Source organism: Antedon mediterranea, chromosome 7 (assembly GCF_964355755.1).
Source record: "Antedon mediterranea chromosome 7, ecAntMedi1.1, whole genome shotgun sequence".
NCBI classification, from domain to species: Eukaryota; Metazoa; Echinodermata; class Crinoidea; order Comatulida; family Antedonidae; genus Antedon; species Antedon mediterranea.
The window spans coordinates 1,390,636-1,406,389 of NC_092676.1; the positions used below are offsets into that span (position 1 = coordinate 1,390,636).

The 15,754-nt window shown below is 31.8% G+C and overlaps 3 protein-coding genes across 3 annotated transcripts; all 3 read right to left on the bottom strand.

Annotated features, from left to right (window-relative positions):
• Positions 1-373: 373 nt before the first annotated feature.
• Positions 374-2,380, bottom strand: LOC140055004 (uncharacterized). Its single transcript, XM_072100152.1, has 2 exons — positions 2,328-2,380; positions 374-2,089 (listed from the first exon to the last, which is right to left on the bottom strand). The coding sequence occupies exon 2, from the start codon at positions 1,971-1,973 to the stop codon at positions 630-632; it is 1,344 nt and encodes a 447-aa protein (XP_071956253.1). The 5' UTR covers positions 1,974-2,089; positions 2,328-2,380; the 3' UTR covers positions 374-629.
• A 4,047-nt stretch (positions 2,381-6,427) lies between these two features.
• Positions 6,428-9,804, bottom strand: LOC140054732 (uncharacterized). Its single transcript, XM_072099808.1, has 2 exons — positions 9,788-9,804; positions 6,428-8,667 (listed from the first exon to the last, which is right to left on the bottom strand). The coding sequence occupies exon 2, from the start codon at positions 8,563-8,565 to the stop codon at positions 7,222-7,224; it is 1,344 nt and encodes a 447-aa protein (XP_071955909.1). The 5' UTR covers positions 8,566-8,667; positions 9,788-9,804; the 3' UTR covers positions 6,428-7,221.
• A 684-nt stretch (positions 9,805-10,488) lies between these two features.
• On the bottom strand, positions 10,489-15,175 carry LOC140055318 (uncharacterized). Its single transcript, XM_072100632.1, has 2 exons — positions 15,129-15,175; positions 10,489-13,010 (listed from the first exon to the last, which is right to left on the bottom strand). Exon 2 carries the CDS (start codon positions 12,892-12,894, stop codon positions 11,272-11,274), a length of 1,623 nt encoding a protein of 540 aa, XP_071956733.1. The 5' UTR covers positions 12,895-13,010; positions 15,129-15,175; the 3' UTR covers positions 10,489-11,271.
• Between the last annotated feature and the right edge of the window lie 579 nt (positions 15,176-15,754).

Genomic DNA, 15,754 nt, shown 5'->3' on the forward strand with positions numbered 1-15,754 from the left:
CTAAATTATTTTCTTCTAAATTGTCAAACTGTCTCTATACATTTTTGTGTTTATCCATCTGAGCTGTAGGTAGTTGCAAGTATGTTGATTTTAATTTGTTCTTTGAAGAATGTACTAGTAACAGATTTTCTGTTGAAGCACAAAAGTTTCCAATCAAAAATGGTAAATGAATAAATGAAAGATAGAACACTGTGTTACAGTTCAGAGTTCAATGACGAAGTAAACACCATTGTGCAATACAGAATTTTATTTTCAAATCTCAGACACAGACTATACTATATTATAAAGTTCTATTGTAATTCCATCTTATAGTAATTCATTTTTACAGACCAGCCCAAAAGTTTGTTCTTTTTTTAACTTTGGTTATTAAGTGACTTATAATTTCACTGCTTTTAAATTAAATTTTAATTCAATATCTTCAATTAAGGTCTACAAATCTCCTTGTCTTATGCTAATTTTAACAAAGGTTTATTTAACATTTGCAAAAGCATTTTTGATTAATTTAAGCTTTATGAGGTCTAAAATATATTTTTTATTGTTTAGTAAAGTTTTGTCATTCTAGTTCTGTTAACACTTTCAAAGTTATTTTATTCTCATTCTAACAAATCAAGTAAAAGTTTTAAGTTTTTCTATTCAAGTTCTAACACTTCATAGTGAACATAAGCTGGAATTTTAGTTCCTTTTTTGTCCGATTCCTTCTGATCTAATTTAGCATTATTTATATTGATGTCATCAAGTGATTCATAGGCTTCTTTTTCATGGTATACAATGCCATCATTTGTTCCATCTTCATTGCTATTCTCTAATGCACTCTTCTTGAATGCCTCACTTTGTTCAAGAACTTGTTCTCCAGTTTTGTATATTCTCTTTGTATACTCTCCATCAACAATAACATTCTTAATTTCCTTTTTTTGCTTCTTTGCAACATTACCATCATCATTAATCTGTTTCCCATTCATGTCAGCTGATTCATAAATCCAGTTTTCCTCCATGACACTCTCTTTACTATTTTCCAGTATCTCTTGATTTTCACCGTTCTTTTGCTTATTTGCAACATTTTGTTTCCCATTCATGTCAGCTGATTGATAAATCTGATTTTCCTCCATGACACTCTCCTTACTATTTTCCAGCATCTCCTGATTTTCTCCTTTTGTTGTTGGATTTACTTTCAAGTCAACCTCAACATATTCATGATCATCTGGAGTTGCTGATTTGAATGATGGGTTTTGTTTATATTCAGAGCGTCTTCTTACATAATAAATGATGAAAATAATCAGAAATAGAATTACGACACAAGATACTGACATAATGACTATTAGATGTATTGACTGATTAGAATTGGTTGGGTTGCTTACAGTTGAATGTATTTGTTTGTTTCTGTCCCTTGGTTCTGTGGTGCCTGTGCTTTTGGTACTTTCTAATGTTGTTTTTGTTGTATTTTTGTCTCTGTGTTCTGCAGTTTTTGTTTTAAATGAGACTGAGCCTGTTGTTTTTTCAATAAAAGATACACTAGTTGTGCTTCCTTGGGATGACAGGTCTGTCTCTGTTTCTGTGGATGTTGTAGAAGGCATATTATTTGTAGGTAATGACAGATAAATCTTCAAAATAAATTTGTTTAGTATATCATAATTGCCACTCCATGTTAACCTGCATTCGTATGTTTCATTAAAATGTTTCCAGACATTAATATCATCTGGAATCTTGATTAAAAGACTATAATTATGACCAGTACCAGGGATTGCAAAATAACTTGTCTGTAACCCAAGTGTAGTATTAATAACTGTTCTTCCAGTAGTGATGTAAGCTTGACGGGTAAACCACCTAACAATTCCAACATTCACACAAGTAAGCAATACATTCTGTCCAGGTGTGGCTGTAATAAAAGTCTCTGTTTCTCCAAATACAAATAAAGAATGTTTATGCCATAAATATACCAAGAGAATCATAAACCACAACAAGATATGTTTGCCCATTTTAAAAAAAAAATTAACATGTGGGAATTTGAATAATTTTCTTTCCTTTCTGTCCTATTTTTTCTTCTAGATTTTTCTTGGTCCTTGCATTTGCCACTGTTCTTGCATTGTCATTCCTGTAGAATATATTTATAACGACTTGTTAGCATATTCTATTGTTTCGGTATTAAATAATTTATAAAGCATCTCAAATATTTATTCCATAAAATACTTGTCCATACATGAATGGGCCTAATTTAATTCTTTTTGTAGCAATAAAATTTTAGAAAGGTAACTAGTGAAGTTTAAAATATCTAAACAATTACACAATTATGATTACAGTAAATATAGTAATTGACAGAAAGCATCACTTACCTCCATTAGGATAGCAACAAACTACATACTAAGTTCACTTCCTTATAGCCTGGTGTCACTGTCAATTTAGTTCACTGTTAATAAATAGTGTTACGTTGTATACCCCTGGACGTTCTTTGTACATATTCAGACAATATACATTATTTGATTCTAATGTTCTATTTATGATCAATGATGCAAACAAATTATGACTGCTGCATAATAAGTTTTAAAAATTGGGGGTCACCTTTGATCCTGAAGAGCTATAATAGATTCAAAATAGGCATGATTTTGACAATATTGTGTAACTTTTTCAACTAAAACGCGCACAATTTTGTAATTCGTATGGCGTGATTTAAAGTAGAAATAGTTTTTAAAAATTTCAAATTACTAGGAAAAGCTGGAAAGTTATAATTCAAGAGAAAAAAACCTGTTTTTCATACACCGTACGCATAAAAAGTTTGCACGCGTGGGAATTTTCCTAATATCCATCCTCATCCAGTTTAAATTCATTGCTATCATCGTGTGTAGATGTCATGTTGGACATTCCATAGCGGTCAGTGTTTGTTGACGCACAGTGTTCATGTTGTGTAGATTCTGTTTACATCAAGGGCTTTTTCATACATTATAAATGATGAAAATAACCAGAAATAGAATTATGACAGATGAAAAGATACCAAGACAATAGCTATTAGATATATTACAATACATACTGTTTATTGACTGGTTAGAGTTAGTTTTTTTGCATTTTCAGTTGTAATTTATTTTTTGCTGCCTTTTGTTCTATCATCGTATTCTGTTGGAGTGGTCATGTACTTTGTAATGTTGATATTAATAATGTTTTTATACTTTGCCTGCATATTCTGCAATCCTTTTAATTGAAATTAATTATTTAGTTCATTTGAATAGAAGAATGTACTTTACTTTGCAGATTTTTTGTTGAAGCACAAAAGTTTCCAATCAAAAATGGTAAAAGAATTATGAAAGTTTAGAACACAGTTTCACTTTCCAACTCGCTCAATGAGGAAGTAAACATCATTGTGCAATACAGATTTTTATTTTCAAATCTCAGACAAATTCACATCAAGTTTCACTAATTTAAATTTTAAAGTTCTATTGTAAGTCCATTAAATCATTTAAAGATGGGCCCAATAGTGGGTTCCTTCCTATAACGTTGGTTATAATGTCAGATTTTAATGAGTGACTTATAATTTCACTGCGTTTAAAACAAATCTCCTTGTCTTAGGATAATTAAAAAAAGGTTATTTAACTTTTGCAAAAGTATTTTTGATTAATTAAGCTCCATCTGGTCTAAAATATATTTGTAATAGTTTAGTAAAGTTTTGTTTTTCTAGTTCTGTTAACATTTGAAAAGTTCTTTTATTCTCATTCTAACAATTCAAGTAAAAGTTGAAAGTTTTGCTATTCACGTTCTAACACTTCATAGTGATAATAAGTTGGATTTTTAGTTCCTTTTTTGTCTGATTCCTTCAGATCTAACTTATCATTATTTACATTGATGTCTTCAAGAGATTCATAGGCTTCATTTTCATGGTACACAATGCCATCATTTGTTCCACCTTCATTTCTGTTCTCTGATGCACTCTTCTTCAATGCCTCACTTTGTTCAAGAACTTGTTCTCCTGTTTTATCTGCTCTATTTGTATAATCTCCATCAACAATAACATTCTTAATTTCCTTCTTTTGCTCAGTAATCTGTTTCCCATTTATGTCAGCTGATTCATAAATCCAGTTTTCCTCCATGACACTCTCCACATTATTTTTCATCATCTCCTGATTTTCTCCTTTTGTTGTTGGATTTACTTTCAAGTCAACTTCAACATATTCATGATCATCTGGTGGTGCTGATTTGAATGATGGGTTTTGTTTATTTTGAGACTGAGAGTGTCTTCGTACATAATAAATGATGAAAATAATCAGAAGTAGAATGATGACAAAAGCTACTGCTGACATGATGGCTATTAGATATATTGGGACACTGTCATTAGGTTCTTCTGGTTTATGTACAGTTAACATTTGTTTGTTTCTTGTTGTACTATCATTAGATTCTGTGGAAGTGGTTGTGATAGTACTTTCTAATGTTGAGAAGTATTTTGTCAAAGTTGTTTTTTCAATAAAAGGTTCAACAGATGCGCTTCCTTCAAAAGGCGAGTCTGTGTCTGTTCCTTCTGTTGATCCAGGGATCTCATTTATAGAACATGATTTTGTTGTGCTTATCGTTCCAGATTCACTAACATTACAAGTGAGACCATGTGGTACAATGTCAGCTGGGTTGTATGTGTAATTTAATGTACATACATTAGATGATGAACAACTTTCTGTGGTTAGAGTCCTTCCATTGCTTCTCCATATCAATGATTCCATATCTGAAGTGTTGTTGTAGGAACAGGATGCGATAGAACTAGTATCATTAATTTGTAAACTTGTGCATTTAGGTAATGACTTATAAATATGTAAAGTAACTGTATTTAATTTGCTATAACTACCTGTAATAGATGTTAATCCGCATTCATATGTTTCATTAAAATATTTCCAGATATTAATATCATCAGGAATCGTGATAAAAAGACTATAGTCTGCACCTTCACCAGGGATTGCATAATAACTTGTCTGGAAACCAAGCATAGTACTATCTAGTATTCTTTCACTACTGATGTAATCACCATGGGCATGCCACCTAACACTTCCATCCATCAGTTGATCATTAGTAGTACAAGGAAGAGATACATTCTGTCCAGGTGTGGCTGTAATAACTTCTCCAAATAAAAATAATGATTGTTTATCCATCAAGCACACCAATAGAATAATCCGCAACAAGATGGTATATCTTGCCATTTCCAACTTCTTTAATGTCGACATGAATATTCATGAATTTATAATGGCTGTTCTTTCTGTCTGTGATATTCCTGCTTGTAATTAGATTTTATAATAAAAGTAGTGCCTTATTGATCCCAAAGTATAAATATGTTGTACCATCCCCTAAACCCATCCACACACATCATAATCCTAGTCAGAAATAAAAATAACCTAGTTGTTTCCTGCAGCTTTTGTAACGTAATACAATGTATAATAACAAGTAATTAGTAAAGTCTTTGAGTTTTTATTTATCAGTTTCACTTCACAGATCAGGGGGTGTTACAACCGCTAATGTAGAAAACGCCAGCTAATGTCGAAACAACCATTAATGTAGAACAATCCACCGCTTATGTAGAAGGTGAGAAGCGGTCCTTAAATAGAGGTAGTGGTCCTTTAAGAGGTCGTCACTGACAAGTGGTGTGGTCGTTAAGGTGGTTGCTTTCGAGGTGGTCAATGATGAGAAGCGGTCCCCTAACAGAGACAGTGGTTGTTCAATAGAGGTGATCACTTTCGAGATGTGGTCAATGATGAGCGATGGTCGATTATGAGAAACAGTCCCTTAATAGAGGTGGTGGTCCTTTAAAAGAGGTTGTCACTTACGAGAGGTGGGGTCGTAAAAGAAGTGGTCCCTTAACAGAGATGGTAGATTACGATTTGTGGTCGTTTTAGAATGTTGGTTGCTTACGAGAGGTGGAAAGACTGATAGCTAAGTAAAGATTGATGCATTTGCACATGATTTAGACATTTTTGTAAAATAAATAACATTTTCTACATTAGCTGGCAATAGTAACTACATAAGCTGGGGGGAAATTTTCGTTACTACATAAGCTGGTGTTGATTTTTATTTACTACATAAGCTGGTGTTGATTTTTATTTACTACATAAGCTGTTGGTGTTTCTACATAAGCGGGAGGTTTTACTACATAAGCGGTGGATTGTTCTACATTAACGGTTGTTTCGACATTAGCTGGCGTTTTCTACATTAGCGGTTGTAACAGCAGGCAATGAGGAAGTAAATATCACACAGTGTAAAACATTGGGAAATTTATAAGTATACAAAGGCACAAAAGTCTCTCTAGGTTGCAAGTACCGTAATTTATTTGAAAAATTAAGTTTTATCTAAATTATTATGTTCTAAATTGTCAAACTGTCTATATACATTTTTGTGTTTATCCATCTGAGCTGTAGGTAAAGTTGTAAATATGTTGATTTTAATTTGTTCTTGTTTTAATTGAAGTTGAAAGTTAATTATTTAGTTCATTTGAATAGAAGAATGTACTAGTAACAGATTTTCTGTTGAGCACAAACGTTTCCAATCAAAACTGGTAAATAAATGAAAGGGTAGAACACTGTTACAGTTCAGAGTTCAATGAGGAAATAAACACCATTGTGCAATACAGATTTTTATTTTCAAATCTCAGACACAGACTATACTATATTATTCACGTTTCACTAATTTAAATTTTGAAGTTTTATTGTAATTCCATTAAATTATTTAAAGTTGGTTCTTTTTTAACTTTGGTTATATATGTCATAGTTTGATAAGTGATTTATAATTTCACTACGTTTAAATCTAATTTTTGATGCAATATCTTCAATTAAGGTCTACAAATCTCCTTGTTTTATGCTAATTTTAAAAAGGGTTTATGTAACTTTTGCAAAAGCATTTCTGATTAATTCAAGCTCTATCTTGTCTAAAATATATTTTTAATAGTTTAGTAAATTTTTTTTTTTCTAGTTCTATTAACACTTGCAAATTATTTTATTCTCATTCAACCAATTTAAGTAAAAGTTTCAAGTTTTGTTTTTCTATTTCTCTTAACACATTTGCAAAGTTATTTTATTCTCATTCTAAGAATTAAAGTAAAAGTTTTGTTTTTCTAGTTCTGTTAACACTTGCAAATTATTTTATTCTCATTCTAACAATTCAAGTAAAAGTTTAAAGTTTTGTTTTTCTAGTTCTATTAACACTTCAAGTAAAAGTTGCAAAGTTATTTCATTTTTATTCTAACAATTCAAGTACAATTTTCAAGTTTTGTTATTCTCGTTCTAAAACTTCATAGTGAACATAAGCTGGGATTTTAGTTCCTTTTTCGTCAGATTTCTTCTGATCTAATTTAGCATTATTTATATTGATGTCATCAAGTGATTCATAGGCTTCATTTTCATGGTACACAATGCCATCATTTGTTCCATCTTCATTGCTCTTCTCTGATGCACCCTTCTTCAATGCACTTTGTTCAAGAACTTGTTCTCTTGTTTTATCTGCTCTCTTTGTGAAGTCTCCATCACCAATAACACACCTAATTTCTTTCTTTTGCTTATTTGCAACATTTTGTTTCCCATTCATGTCAGCTGATTGATAAATCTGATTTTCCTCTATGACACTCTCCTTACTATTTTTCATCATCTCATTATTTTCTCCTTTTGTTGTAGGATTTACTTTCAAGTCAACCTCAACGTATTCATGATCATCTGGTGGTGCTGATTTGAATGATGGGTTTTGTTTATATTGAGGGCGTCTTCGTGCGTAATAAATTATGAAAATAATCAGAAATAGAATGATGATGAAAGCTATCGACATAATGACTATTATATGTATAGAAATATTGTCACCTGATTGATTAGAGTCTTCGGTTGATTTTATTTGTTTGATGTTTGTGAATTCTGTGCTTAGAGAAGATGTTTCAATGTTTGATGTGGCTGCTGGCAAGTAAGTCTCTAGTCCTTCTGGTGATGTTGTAAAAGACATCTCATTTATAGAACATGATTTTGTTGTACTTATCATTCCAGACTTACTAACAGCACATGTGAGACCATGTGGCACAATGTCAGTTTGGTTGTATGTGTAGTTTAATGTACATACATTAGATTTTAAGCAGTCTATTGTGATTAGAGTGTTTCCATTACTTCGCCATATCAATGATTCCATATTTGAAGTGGTGTTGTAGGAACATGATGCGATAGAAGTTGTAGCATTAATGTGTACACTTGTGCATACAGGTAATGGCTGATAAATGTGTAAAGTAACTGTATTTAATATGCTATAATCATCACTGCATTCATAGTCTCCATCAATGTATGACCAGATATTGATATCATCAGGAATCTTGATAAAAAGACTATAGTTGGAACCTTTACCAGGGATTGTGTAATAAGGTGACAGTAAGCCAAGTGTGCTTTCATTTATCATCCTTTCAGCACTTAGGTAACCTGAATGGCTAAACCACCTTACAACATTTCCATCATTCATGTTATCCTTATTACAAGGAAGAGATACATTCTGTCCAGGTGTTACTGTAATGGTTGTACTTATTTCTCCAAATACAAATAAAGAATGTTTATCCATCAAGTACACTAAGAGAACCATACACCAAAACATTTTCAAAGATTGCCAGCTCACAAAATCTTCTCTTTCTTGTTGTCCTAGACTTTGTAGATTATTCTTGGTCTTTACATAGCCACTGTCCCTGCTTAGTCAATCCTGTAGAAGAAATGGTTAAGATTTGTGTTAGCATTCTTCAGCAAATTTGACTCCTACTTCACTGAACCCACAAAATATTTGTGACTTGTGCATACACAGCATCTTTCTCACACATGAATTGTTCTATTATATCATATTTATGCCTGTCAATTTAACCTTTTAAAAAACAATCATTGATCATTTTAAAGGCTGTATAAAATCAAATTTCATATGATGTACTTAAGTAATAGTATTAGTAGACACTTTAACTTATTTTCCTCAAGAGAAATTTTAGCATGGCAATTAATGTTTGAGGTGACTTTCTTTCTGTTTAATCTATTCAACAGGCAGCCAAGTTACTGTCTGTATGCTTACTAGTAAAATAAATGATATGATTATGTAATGTCAGCAAAACTTAAAATGTAAGAATAAAAAGATATGATCACAGTGAATGGCACATAAAGTCATAATAACATTGTAATAGTTTATGAACAGGAAACTATTACATTTACTAACTAGAAAATATTTAGTTATTCATTGTAAGTTTATTCACATTGAAATATTCAAATTTACTTCCTTGTAATATTACCTTAGATTTGAAGGTGTATAAAATGAACACCATAATTTTAATACATCCAAATCATTGTTGAATATGATTTAAACTTAGAAAACAAATTAATATTTGAAAAAGGTATGTGGTCTTTGTTTTATAATTTTACAATTATTAATAATATAGCAAACTAGAAAGCAGTGACATAAAAATACTTTTTTTGGCAGAATTCTAATGTCCCCAAATCATCATGAGTACAATTTAAAACCTTATTGAATTTAAAAAAAAAATTAAAGAAATAGATAATTTTCATTTTCTAAACTAAATTGATGTCGGTTTTCCCTGACGCCATGTATCATTCCAGTTAGTAATTTTTTGATTTAATTGGACACATTGGTGTCTCAGCAATAGAGAGTGCAGGAAAAGTTTAGGTGAAGAAAAAAAAGTAAAACATAAATAAACACAGTACATTAATTATGAGTCCAACAAATATCTTAGAAAGGTGAAGTAGTCAAGATTCATATACCTATAAAAAAAACTTATCTGTTTTAATATAAAATTGACAAAAAGTTTATGTATGATATTACTTACCTCCATTAGAGAATACAACAAACTACATACTAAGTTCACTTCCTTATTGCCTGGTGTCACTGTCACTTTAGTGTTTTGTTATGTTGTATACCCCTGGGTGTTCTTTGTACATATTCAGACAATATACACTATTTGATTCTAATGTTCTATTTATGATCAATGATGCAAACAAATTATGACTGCTTGCATAATAAGTTTTAAAAATTGGGGGTCACCTTTGATCCTGAAGAGCTATAATAGATTCAAAATAGGCATGATTTTGACAATATTGTGTAACTTTTTCAACTAAAACGTGCACAATTTTCTAATTCAACATGTTCGTATGACGTGATTTAAAGTACAAATAGTTTTTAAAAATTTCAAATTACTAGGAAAAGCTGGAAAGATATAATTCAAAAGAAAAAAACATGTCTTTCATACACCGTACGCATAAAAAGTTTGCACGCGTGGGAATTTTCCTAATATCCATCCTCATCCAGTTTAAATTCATTGCTATCATCGTGTGTAGATGTCATGTTGGACATTCCATAGCGGTCAGTGTTGTTGTTGTTGTCTTCTGTTTGTTGACGCACAGTGTTCATGTTGTGTAGATTCTGTTTACATCAAGGGCTTTTTTATACATGATAAATGATGAAAATAACCAGAAATAGAATTATGACAGAAATGAGAAAATATCAAGACAATAGCTATACAATTCTGTTTATTGACTGGTTTAGAGAATAGGTTTTTTGCATTTTCAGTTGTAATTTATTTGTTGCTGCCTTTTGTTCTATCATCGTATTCTGTTGGAGTGGTCATGATACTTTGTAATGTTGATATTAATAATGTTGTTATACTTTTGCCTGCATATTATGCAGTTCTTTTAATTGAAGTTAATTATTTAGTTCATTTGAATAGAAGAATGTACTTTACTTTGCAGATTTTCTGTTGAGCACAAAATTAGTTTCCAATCAAAAATGGTAAAAGAATTATGAAAGTTTAGAACACAGTTTCACGTTACAGCTCAATGAGGAAGTAAACATCATTGTGCAATACAGATTTTTATTTTCAAATTCAAGTAAAGTTTCACTAATTTAAATTTTGTTTCTATTGTAAGACCATTAAAGCAGTAAAGATGGGCCCAAAAGTGGTTTCCTTCCTATAACGTTGGTTATATGTCAGATTTTAATGAGTGACTTATAATTTCTCCTTGTCTTAGGATAATTAAAAAAAGGTTATTTAATTTCTGCAAAAGCATTTTTGATTAATTTAAGCTCCGTCTGGTCTAAAATTGTTAATAGTTCAGTAAAGTTTTATTATTCTAGTTCTATTAGCACTTAAAAAGTTATTTTATTCTCCGATTCTAACAAGTAAAAGTTTAAAGTTTTGTTATTCTCATTTCATTTCATAAACATTTATTTATATTAATTAATTCTGGTTCTGTTAACACTTGCAAAGTTATTTTATTCTCATTCTAACAATTCAAGTAAAAGTTTCAAGTTTTGCTATTCTCGTTCCAACACTTCATAATGAACATAAGCTGGAATTTTAGTTCCTTTTTTGCCCGATTCCTTCTGATCTAACTTAGCATTATTTATATTGATGTCATTAAGAGATTCATATGCTTCATTTTCATGGTATACAATGATATCATTTGTTCCATCTTCATTGCTATTCTCTGATGCACCCTTCTTCTTAATTTCCATTTTTTGCTTCTTTGCAACATTACCATCATCATTAATCTGTTTCCCATTCATGTCAGCTGATTGATAAATCTGATTTTCCTCCATAACACTCTCTTTACTATTTTCCAGTATCTCTTGATTTTCACCGTTCTTTTGCTTATTTGCATCATTTTGTTTCCCATTCATGTCAGCTGATTCATAAATCCAGTTTTCTTCCATGACACTCTCCTTACTATTTTCTAGTATCTCTTGATTTTTTCCTTTTGTTGTAGAATTTACTTTAAAGTCAACCTCAACGTATTCGTGATCATCTTGTGGTGCTGATTTGAATGAAGGATTTTGTTTATATTGAGAGCATCTTCTTACAAAATAAATGATGAAAATAATCAGAAGTAGAATGATGACAAAGGCTACTGACATGATGGCTATTGGATGTATTGGAAAATCTGGATTTTCAGTTGAATTTATTTGTTCATTTGTTGCAAATTCTGTGGAAGTTGTAGGCATGATACTGGTTTGATTTACTGGTAACTCTGTAATTGTACCTTTGTCAATGTACTCTGTAGTAGAGAAAGATGTTTCAACTTTAGTCGATTGGTCTGGATTTTCTGTTGTGGATACGGTTTCTTTGGTTGTAATTGGTGAGGTTTGAAACATTGTAGTTGGTGGTGTATTTCTTATAGAAGATGTTTCAGAGTTTGAAGTGGTTTCAGTAAAAGATACACTAGTTGTGCTTCTTGGGAAAGACCGGTCCATTTTTGTTCCACCTGTTGATGTTGCAAAAGACATCTCATTTATAGAACATAATTTTGATACGCTTATCATTCCAGATACATTAACAGCACATGTGATACCATGTGGTACAATGTCAGCTGGGTTGTATGTGTAAGTTAATGTACATACATTAGATGATAAGCAGTTTATTGTGTTTAGATTCATTCCATTACTTCGCCATATCAGTGATTCCATTTCTGAAGGAATGTTGTAGGAACATGATGCGATAGAAGTGGTATCATTAATGTGTAAACTTGTGCATTTTGGTAATGACTGATAAATGTTCAAAGTAACTGTACTTAATATGCTATAATCACCACTCATAGGTGTTAACCTGCATTCATAGGTTTCTTCTAAAAATTCCCAGACATCAATGTTATCAGGAACCTTGATAAAAAGACTATAGTCTGCATCTTCACCACCAGGAATTGCAAAATAAGGTGCCTGTAAGCCAAGTGAGCTTTCATCTATCATCTTGTCAGCACTGATGTAAACTTCACGGGTAAACCACCTTACAACATTTGCATCATTCATGTTACCATTAGTACAAGGTAGAGATACATTCTGTCCAGATGTGGCTGTAATGGTTATCGTTTCTCCAAGCACAAACAAATTTGTATCCATCAAGTTCACAAAAAGAACCATACACAAGAAACTTGTTTTTCTCATTTTCAAAGATTGCCAGTTCACTTAAAATAAAAAATATTTGTCTTCTCTTTCTGTTGTCCTAGACTTCTCTATCTCTTCGTAGATTATTCTTGGCCACTGTTCCTGCATAGTCAATCCTGTAGAAGAAAATGGTTAAGATTTGTTAGCAAGCATTCTTCAGCAAATTTGACTCCTACTTCACTGAAAATATTTTTAACTTGTCCATACACAGCATATCTCTCACACATGAATTGTTTATTTAATAATTATATTATTATGCCTGTCAATTTAACCTTTTAAAAAACAAGAGGATGCTTGATAATTTTAAATGCTGTATAGTAAAACAAATTGTATATGGTGCACTTAAGTAATATAGTAGACAAATTATTTTTCTCAAGAGAAATATTTCAGGACTGCAAATAATGTTTGAGGTGACTTCCTTTCTGTTTAATCTATTCAACAGGCAGTTAAGTTACTGTTTGTATGCTTACTAGTAAAATAAATGATATGATTATGTAATGTCAGCAAAACTGAAAATGTAAGAATAAAAAGATATGGTCACATTCAAAGTACAGTGAACAGCACACACAGTCATAATTTACATTGTAAAAGTTTTGTACAGGAACCTATTTCAAGTTTGGTCTTTGCTAATTATTTACTTATGTTATTTCTCTATGTTTATTCACTTTGAAATATTCAAATTTACTTCCTTGTACAGTTTTACCTTAGAGTTGAAGGTGCAGAAAATGAGCATCCTCATTCTAATACCCCCAAATCATTGTTAGATATGATTTAAAAATTTAAAAAACAAATTAATATTTGAAAAAGGTATGTGGTCTTTTATAACTTTACTATGGGAAACTAGAACACTTTTTTTTGCAGAATTCTAATGCCCCAAAAGACAGAATACATTGGTATCTCTCAGGAAAAGTTTAAATTTCAGAGAAAAGAAGAAAAATAAACAATGATACAGTACAAGTCTAAGGCCCTGTTTCTGCTGCCAACTAAATACCGTATATTATACGGTATTTTTTGAATACCGTATATATACGGTATATTTTTGGCAGCAGAAACTGCGCTCATAAAAAATATACCGTATTTTGTATACCGTATTTTCCCCACAAAATTTGTGGATAAAATACGGTATTTACAAATTTATACCGTATTTTTTGTACCCGTTTCTGCTGCCAATAAAAAATACCGTATTTTTTTTTTACATGACAAAAGGTCAACATTCGTATTTTTATTTTCTGTCGCTGTCAGATGCTTTACACACGTGTATAGATATATTCGGCGAAAATGTGGAGCGAAGACGTCACAGTTTTACTAAATAAATGTGTGTGGGGAAGCTAAAATGTCTGGCCAACTAATAAAAGGGACAACCACATTTATAAAGACATTTCTAAAAAAATAAAGCAGGAGTATGGAATAGACTTGTCTCCAAAGCAAGTAAACTCAAAGCTGAAGAGCCTGCGAAAGCAATACAACATTGCAAAATACAATAACTCGGGGAGGGAACGAATTAATTGTCCCCATTACGATGTTTTCTGTGCTCTCACAACATCTCTATCACTAGGGCTAGGCTGTTGAAAGTGAGACGTAAAACTTCCTTTATTGCGACTTTTAATTATCGACCAAATAAATGAATGGCAATTTGGGTAAAAAAGATGGAATTTAACACGACCACCCAAGAAGTATTGTTAGCAGAAACGGGGTACTAAAAAATACGGTATAAAAAATACCGTATTTTATACCGTATTTTTATACCGTATTTTGAGCAGTTGCAGCAGAAACAGGCCCTAAGGAAGATCTCAGAAAGGTCACTAGTGAAGTTTGACATGATGTTTATGTAAGGGCGTGTGGCGCTGTGTGTTGGACGTTCAACTACTGATCTTGAGATCGAGTTTTGAATCCAACTCTCATCGCATTTCTTGTATCCTTAAGCAGGTACTTTTCTTACGTTTGCCGCTCCACCCAGGTGTATAAATGGGAACCCGGTTAGATCAAGACACAACTTTGCGCTGATTACTAGCTGCATTATGGGAGTATGTTTCAATATGTGTTTGATAAAAAAAAAATGGGGTAATAATGTTCAGTACTTATATGTTTCACAACATTAGGCGCTATATATATCCAGGATATTATTATTATTATTGTTAAAAAAATTGTAGAAAACACATACCTAATATTTGTGTTATTACATTATGAATACAATTTTAATAGAAAATTGACAAAAAGTATAATGTATCACTTACCTCCATTAGGATAGCAACAAACTACAGTACATACTAAGTTCACTTCCTTATTGCCTAGTGTCACTGTCACTTAGTTCACTGTTAATAATAAATAGTGTTTTGTTATGTTGTATACCCCATGACGTTCTTTGTACATTCACACAATATACATTATTTGATTCTAAAGGTCCATTTATGACCAATGATGCATACAAATGATGAATACAAACAAAGACATCCTGTAATTAAACATTAAAATGAAAGTAAAATGTAAAAATAAACAGATTTCATATCTTATTTTTATTTTATTTTTATTTATTTATTCGACTTCTCACTAATTCAGTTAGTGAAGGATCTGGACCAACAGGTGGTAAACACTTCTAAAACGGCCCAGTCCGAATTTGCACAGTGGCTGTGTGTGACAGTGGCTGTGTTTGTGTGGACTAGTACACCGGGGTAACCCCCCCTACTCGTCTCGAAAGATGTACTAGGTTCTTTAAAGTGCGCATGAGCTATGTGTACACTGGACCTACGGTTTATAGTCCTTATCCGAGAAGACTCGTTCTACCACCAGAACCATGGAGCGAGTGAGCCTCGAACCCTTGCCGATGTTATGGCTACTTAATTACGGTTCCACTGTCTTAACC